Raw genomic sequence first — 6928 nt, forward strand, 5'->3', positions numbered from 1 at the left:
TTTGATGAGTTTGTAAGTATGCAGTTTTTTTTTTTTTTTATATAATTACATTTATGTGAAGTCATTGCACCCAGAGTCTGGTCCCCAGACATTGTACCTGGAGCGTTGATGTTTTTATTAAATCACAATGTTTTTCATGTTGCTTTCTGCTTGTTATTTTCTCTTGACCTGGGGTTTGAGATTTTATTGTTTAGTTTGAGAGTAGTGGGGTGTTCATGAGCAGCTAGAGTAGAGCCACACAATTATTGCCCTTTATGGAGCACATTCATTATTATATACACTACCAGTCAAAAGGTTTTTGAACGGTAAGATTTTTTATTTATTTTAAGAAGCCTCTTCTGCTCACCAAGCCTGCTTTTATTTGATCCAAAATACAGCAAAAGCAGAAATATTGTGAAATATTTTTACTATTTAAAATAACTGCTTTTCTATCTGAATATATTTTAAAATTTAATTTATTCCTGTAACCAAAGTTAACATTTCAGCATGATTACCTCCAGTCTTCAGTGTCACATAATCCTTCAGATATCATTATTTAATGCGGATTTGCCATTCAAGAAACATTATATTGTTATCAAGGTTTAAAACGGTTTAGTAACTTTTTCAGGATTATTTGAGGAATAGAAAGATTAGAATTTCTGAAATAAAAAATCTTTTGTAACATTATGCAGAATACCATTGGAAGTATAACGGATATATCGGACTTGTAACCCAAAGGTTGTGGGTTCGAGTCTCGTACCGGCAGGGATTGTAGGTGGGGGGAGTGAATGTACAGCGCTCTCTCCCACCTTCAATACCACGACTGAGGTGCCCTTGAGCAAGGCACTGAACCCCTAACTTCTCCCCGGGCGCCGCAGCATAAATGGCTGCCCACTGCTCCGGGTGTGTGTTCACTGCTGTGTGTGTGCACTTAAGATGGGTTAAATGCAGAGCACTAATTCCGAGTATGGGTCACCATACTTGGCCACATGTCACGTCACCATTCAAAATCTCGAGTCTCTTAACTTTTTTATTTTTTTGCGGGGGGGGTATTGTAGAAGTGAATACTTTTATTTAGCACAGATGCTTTAAATTGATCAAAAGTGATGATAAAGACATTTATAATGTTACAGAAGATTTCTATTTCAGATAAATTGTTCTTTTGAGCTTTCTATTTGTCAAAGAAAAAAATTATACTGTGCTGTTTTCAACATGCTACTAATAAAAAAAAAGTTGAGAGCATTGATGCTCAAATGCTAAATTTATGCTAAAAATTCAGCTTTGAAATACCAGGAATAAATTACATTTTAAAGGGGTCATATGATGCTGCTAAAATGAACATTGTTTGGTGTAATGAAATTTTTATGCGGTTTAAGGTTCAAAAAACGCATTATTTTCCACATACTGTACATTATTGTTTCTCCTCTATGCCCCGCCTTTCTGAAACGCATCGATTTTTTACAAAGCTCATCGGTCTGAAAAGAGGTGTGCTGTGATTGGCCGCTGTCTTTTTACGCGTTGCATCGCGCCGCGTAAACATAAAACCATGTCTGCATTTGTGATCGGAGAAATGACAAACAACAAGTGCTACTCTACACTGCCCAAAAAACTCGCGTTTGAATCGTCAGTGGCAAATTCTTTAAATATAAAAAAAGTACTTGCAGTCTGTGAGTCTACTCGGGATCAGGAAACAGTCCTCCATAAAATGTGCTGCACACATCTGAATATTTGGATTGAACTGTTCTGGAACAGTGTTGTAAATACAATTTAACCACTGATTTCTGGTCGTGTTCTCTTTTGGAAGGCCAAACAAAGTAGTTTCGCTTTCACAACGAAACGGCGTCACACACCGCGGGCCTTGAGTGAGCGGAGGCCGGCTTGAGTGAGTGGCGGCGGGAGGGCTTGCGGCAACCACACGTGACGACCCCGGGCTGGACTCGTCCACGGTGAACCACAGCGCGAAGTTGATGTATTTCTTCAGCGACCAGCACGGATCAGCTCTAGGCATGACGAAGCGGATATCGTCCTCTTTTGGAAGGCCAAACAAAGTAGTTTCACTTTCACAACGAAACAGCATCTTCACGACAATAAAACATTTTACTCCGAAAAGATGCATTGAAATTATTGAAAGACATAATTTTACAATAGATTTCCAATAATGAATCATGAAAAAATGCATCACTGTTTCCACAAAAATATTATGCAGCAAAAGCTTTTCAACATTGACAGCAAGAACCATCATTAATAATAAAAAAATATGACCCTTAACTTTTGTAGAGTAGTGTTTGTGTGTCTTTATGAAACTGAACTGAGCCACACCAGTTTTAATTTCCTTACAGCAATTTACTGTTTAAGTCCACTTTTTCTTGTTCGCAAGCATTTAAAAAACAGTATATTTAAATACATCTGTTTTAAAAGTTTCACAATTTGTACTTGTGTTAAAGCCACTAAATCCTAATGGAATATGTCCCAAAACACACTAGACCTACAAAAAAATGGTTTTAATGGTTAAAACTTAAAAGTTGATGGTTTGTAATGGTATTTGTAGTGGAAACCATTAAAAATGTCTGTGATGGTTTCTATTGTCAGTAGGAATAAAGAGCGATTAAAATTCAGTTGTGTCGAGGTCAGCGCTACTCTATGCTAATCACAGACGGACTTGAAGAGCCCTCTGTTCTGACCACGGGTCACTCTACTTTTGGGAAATAACCGGTTTCCAGGGATGTGCGCGTCAGCAACAAGTCCATTCCGTCGCGAATGGGGGGAGGAAACAGCATCGAGTCAATAAAATCGGTTCATTATATCTTCAGCATAAAGCGGATGCTTTGTGTTGTAGTAACTGCCTCCATGCCTGCACAGTGGAAAGTTCACTCATTCCCCGATATGGAGATCTGGAAAGCAGCAATATGACGCCGATATGCTTTGAATTTCCACAATTAGCCTAAGTCAAAAGTCTGGTTTATAGGCTGAGCTGCAGGGCCCAGTTGCATAAACTTAGCCTCTATGTTAAGACAGTGCCTTAAGTGCTAGTCTGACCAACTAGCAGTTAACCAAAGGGTAATCAGTCTTATTTTTTGGATTCAACTTCGACTAATCTACATTTTTATTTAAGTAAATAAATAAAAAATATGACCTGCCTTAAAGAAAAAAATAGCTGACTAACTTTTAAGACTAGTCTAAACCTTTTATGCAAACGGCCCCTGGGCTTCCAGTCTAGCCAAGCTGGTTTAAAAAGATCTCTCTGCCTGACCAGCTGAAAAGTAGTCAAAACTCATCTAAAACCAGTAAACAACACAGAATAGTCACTAGTTGTTACTTCTATAAAAATATATATTTTTTGCATTTTTCATTTATTTCTTCAGCAATGTAGAATTACAGACAGTATATATAGGCAATGTATGTGGTCCTCAATAACAAATCTTTACTGTAAACACACAAATATTCAGTCTTTGTGAAATGTTCAAACATCCGTAGTCATTTTGGGTGCATGCAACAGGGCCCCACAAACACTATTTGGCATCCAAACCTTGTGGGTTTATTGCTTTGTCCTCACCCAACGACTTAATGATTAAGTCAGAGAAAGCATGCTGCTTCCACTTTTAGCCTATGATGTGATAAAAAGTAAGGTGGCAGTAAAGGTGTAAGTGAGAAATATAAAGTTGTGAAACATAAAGGTACACACCATAATTTTAAACTGTAAGTACATTTTTTATAGCGATTCTATGATTCGCGGTAACTGACAGAACTGTTTAATTTGATGTATCCATCCACACAAGCTTTTCATAGACTACATTCCAGCAAACTAAAATTCTAAGAACATTTGGTAACGTTCCTATTAAAGTAAGCCTATTTGAAAACTGGAAACATCCCATTTTTAAAATGTTTTAAAAATGGGACCCAACCAGGGGCTTAGCCATCATTTCAGAAGTGAGGGGGACAGAAATGTTATATATACATATTTCTGTAATCTACTGTATATAACCTACCAGTCAACAGTTCTTGAACAGTAAGATTTTTAATGTTTTATAAAGAAGTCTCTTCTGCTCACCAAGCCTGAATTTATTTGATCCAAAGTACAGCAAAAGCAGTAATGTTGTGAAATATTTGTACTATTTAAAATAACTGCTTTATATTTGAATATATTTTTAAATGATTGCTGTGATCAAAACTGAATTTTCAGCATCATTACTCGTCTTCAGTGTCACATCCTTCCGAAATCATTCTAATATGCTAATTTGCTGCTCAAGAAACCTTTTATTATTATTATGATTATTATTATTATTAATGTTTTTTGAGCAGCAAATCAGAATATCAGAATGATTTCTGAAGGATAGTGTGACTGGAGTAATGATGCTAAACATTTAGCTTTGAAGTCACTATAAATTACATTTTAAAATATATTTAAATAGAAAACAAATAAAATAGCCTAGTAAAAATATTTTACTGGATCCAACTAAAACCAGTCAGAAAAAAAAATTCCCATTAATAATGTATCAATAATTGATATGCTAATGATTTGACAGTAATTTTGAATTAACATTCTATTAACGTTACTGGAAGATTGCTTGTTTGACATTGAGAGAACCTTGAGCTTTGAATCAGAACCTTGCCAGAATCTTACCAAAATTCTGAGAATGTTTCCTGTTCGCTGAAATCTTAAAACTAGAAAGATGTCTGACCGGATGAGGAGGATTGTAACTTTCACAATTTTGTAACAATGCATTTCTGCTGGACTCACAAAGCACAGAATGACAGTGCATTCGAGTGTAACACTTTTTGCGTTTATCTATTTGTTCGGTATTTGATTCCAGTTTTGTTTAATGTATTGTTGACTTATTTTTGAATCAAATGGATGGTAAACAGACGATTCTATAGTAGGCCTAAATATATCCGATTACCAAATTTAAATGTACATAGTGGAAATTGGGTTGTGACAGCAGCACTCTTGACATTATATGAAAAAAAGACCTAAATGTTATATTGATAAACTAGCCTACATCAGTTTGTAAGAAATATGTCCATATTATATTCAAGTTAGATACAGGTGACCGATATTCCCATGAAGAGAACACACCCTCTACTGGCAACTTAACCGCGAGTGCTTCCCACGGTGATGCGCAGTCTCGCTCTCATCGCTCGCGCTTTGCTTTGGGAGGGCATCGGGAAAGCCTATCCGGTTGACGTGAGGGAAAAGAGCTGCTTTGAGTGAGTGGGAAAGTAAATGGGATGAAAGCTCAAGTCACTAGGTCAGCAGGTCGAACATTCAAAGCTTCTTAACTGTAGCAGGTGGAAGGAGGAGGAGGAGGACGCACCCTGGACTCCGCGCGGAGTGTGGAAAGACATCAGTAGTCTTATCATTTACCTGTGCCACATTTACTTCGCTCGTATTCGCGCTGTGTCTTCACGATGGACACATGGACAGTGTAAAGAAAGCGTCACCAAACAGGGGAAGGCTGTTCCGTACGCACAGACCAAGTGCGCAAATGTCTGCTATGAGAATGGATAGAGACCGAAAGAGTTGGCACTCCTTGGGGAGCTCGAGTACGGACAGAAGGAGTGCTGCTAGGGCGATGATAAGGGATGTAGAGCGCGGGCAGCACTGGACCGTCTTTCTCCTGCTCTCGCTCGCGCTGCAGCCGCAGGTAAGCCGCTGATTACGCGCTATTTTCAGCCTGCTGTCACTTTTTTCACGGGTGTCTTCTCTCCGGAGCTTTACACGGCCAATCCTGGGTGGTTATTTAGTGCAGTGTTGTTTTTACTTTAGCGCTGTTTACAAGTGGTTCGCACCATGTATGCGAATTATCTAGTGACTTTCAGGCAGCTGAACTTTTTAACGCAATCTGTCTGTCGTTTTCTGGGCGCAGTCGTTTTGAGGTTCATCTTGCGCAAACAAAGCGTACGACTTTTTAATACATTTCTGTTGTGCACATCCATAATTACGTGATAAATAATCACAGTAATTATGTTTTTGTCGCCACCGTCTGAAATTGACAGCTGTTGCTATGGCTAAGCGAAGACGATTTCTGACTAATTTGTAAACTTTTGTGATTGTTGACAATATATATATATATATATATATATATATATATATATACAAACCAATGCACACTTAAACACACCCAGCCTGCTTCTTCGCCGTAATTTGGGGGGTTTAACTTGGTGTGCAACCCCCATAATTCCGTTTTACACCTTTGTGCAAGAGCTCTGTTGTGCTGTTATACGGTCTGCAGCCACCTGTTGTTCCATCTTTCTTTGTTGCGCGCCGCACTTGTCGCTCTTTTTGGGCGTATTGCCTTGATTTTCATGCAGATACGAAAGTCTCATGTCAGCTATGGTTCATATACAACAATATATCTGACGTACATGAAAATGTGTTATTGTAAAGCTTGTCTGTAAGACTTGCTCATCATATTTGTGTGTGAAACGTACCCTGGTGCTCTGGTTTATTTGTACAACAAAAGCATCGTTTTGCTCTAGTATAAATGGGGACATTGCAGCGCTTTTCTATTTAGAGCAAGGCTTATTTTTAATTTCATTATGTTTACATCAGGCAGTAAAGTCGGAGATTTGGAGATTTTATAAAGAGAAATGGGTCTCTTTGTGGGCATGTGATTTTGCTTTTGTTTGCATTCCCAGAAAACACGCAGTCACTCTAATTATGCTGATCCATTGTACCACCCAAATGGCTTAGCTGTATTTAGAGAACACATATCATCATTTTATTTTCAAAATATGAATCTTTCTTATGGTTTGAGAAGCCTACTCTGTTTAAAACACATTTGGCATTAAAACCAAGGCACATTATTTCAGAATCTACTTCCACATCCCACCCCAGCCACCTATTATTCCAGGCTTTGAGGTCTCCGCTGGGGTTGTTGGTCTATGGTGATGACAACTCACCTGCTGTGGAGGGCAGATCCAGCGTATGAGAACCCTTTGAGTGCAGAAA

At 38.2% G+C, this 6928-nt stretch overlaps 2 protein-coding genes across 2 annotated transcripts in view; both read left to right on the forward strand.

The window, feature by feature from the left end:
- LOC107596889 (U1 small nuclear ribonucleoprotein A-like) overlaps positions 1-2924 on the forward strand; it is an 11124-nt gene extending 8200 nt beyond the window's left edge. The window contains exon 6 of the mRNA XM_016287747.1: positions 2816-2924. Within this exon, the coding sequence (XP_016143233.1) occupies positions 2816-2924 (109 nt within the window). The remainder of the gene's footprint in view (positions 1-2815) is intronic.
- A 2168-nt stretch (positions 2925-5092) lies between these two features.
- The window catches only part of LOC107596890 (protein jagged-1b-like), a 70979-nt gene continuing 69143 nt past the window's right edge, over positions 5093-6928 (forward strand). Inside the window, exons 1-2 of the mRNA XM_016287749.1 lie at positions 5093-5161; positions 5226-5621. Of these exons, the coding sequence (XP_016143235.1) occupies positions 5093-5161; positions 5226-5621 (465 nt within the window). The remainder of the gene's footprint in view (positions 5162-5225; positions 5622-6928) is intronic.

The sequence above is a fragment of the Sinocyclocheilus grahami genome, unplaced genomic scaffold (genome assembly GCF_001515645.1).
Source record: "Sinocyclocheilus grahami isolate Dianchi unplaced genomic scaffold, SAMN03320097.WGS_v1.1 scaffold224.1, whole genome shotgun sequence".
Classification (NCBI taxonomy): domain Eukaryota; kingdom Metazoa; phylum Chordata; class Actinopteri; order Cypriniformes; family Cyprinidae; genus Sinocyclocheilus; species Sinocyclocheilus grahami.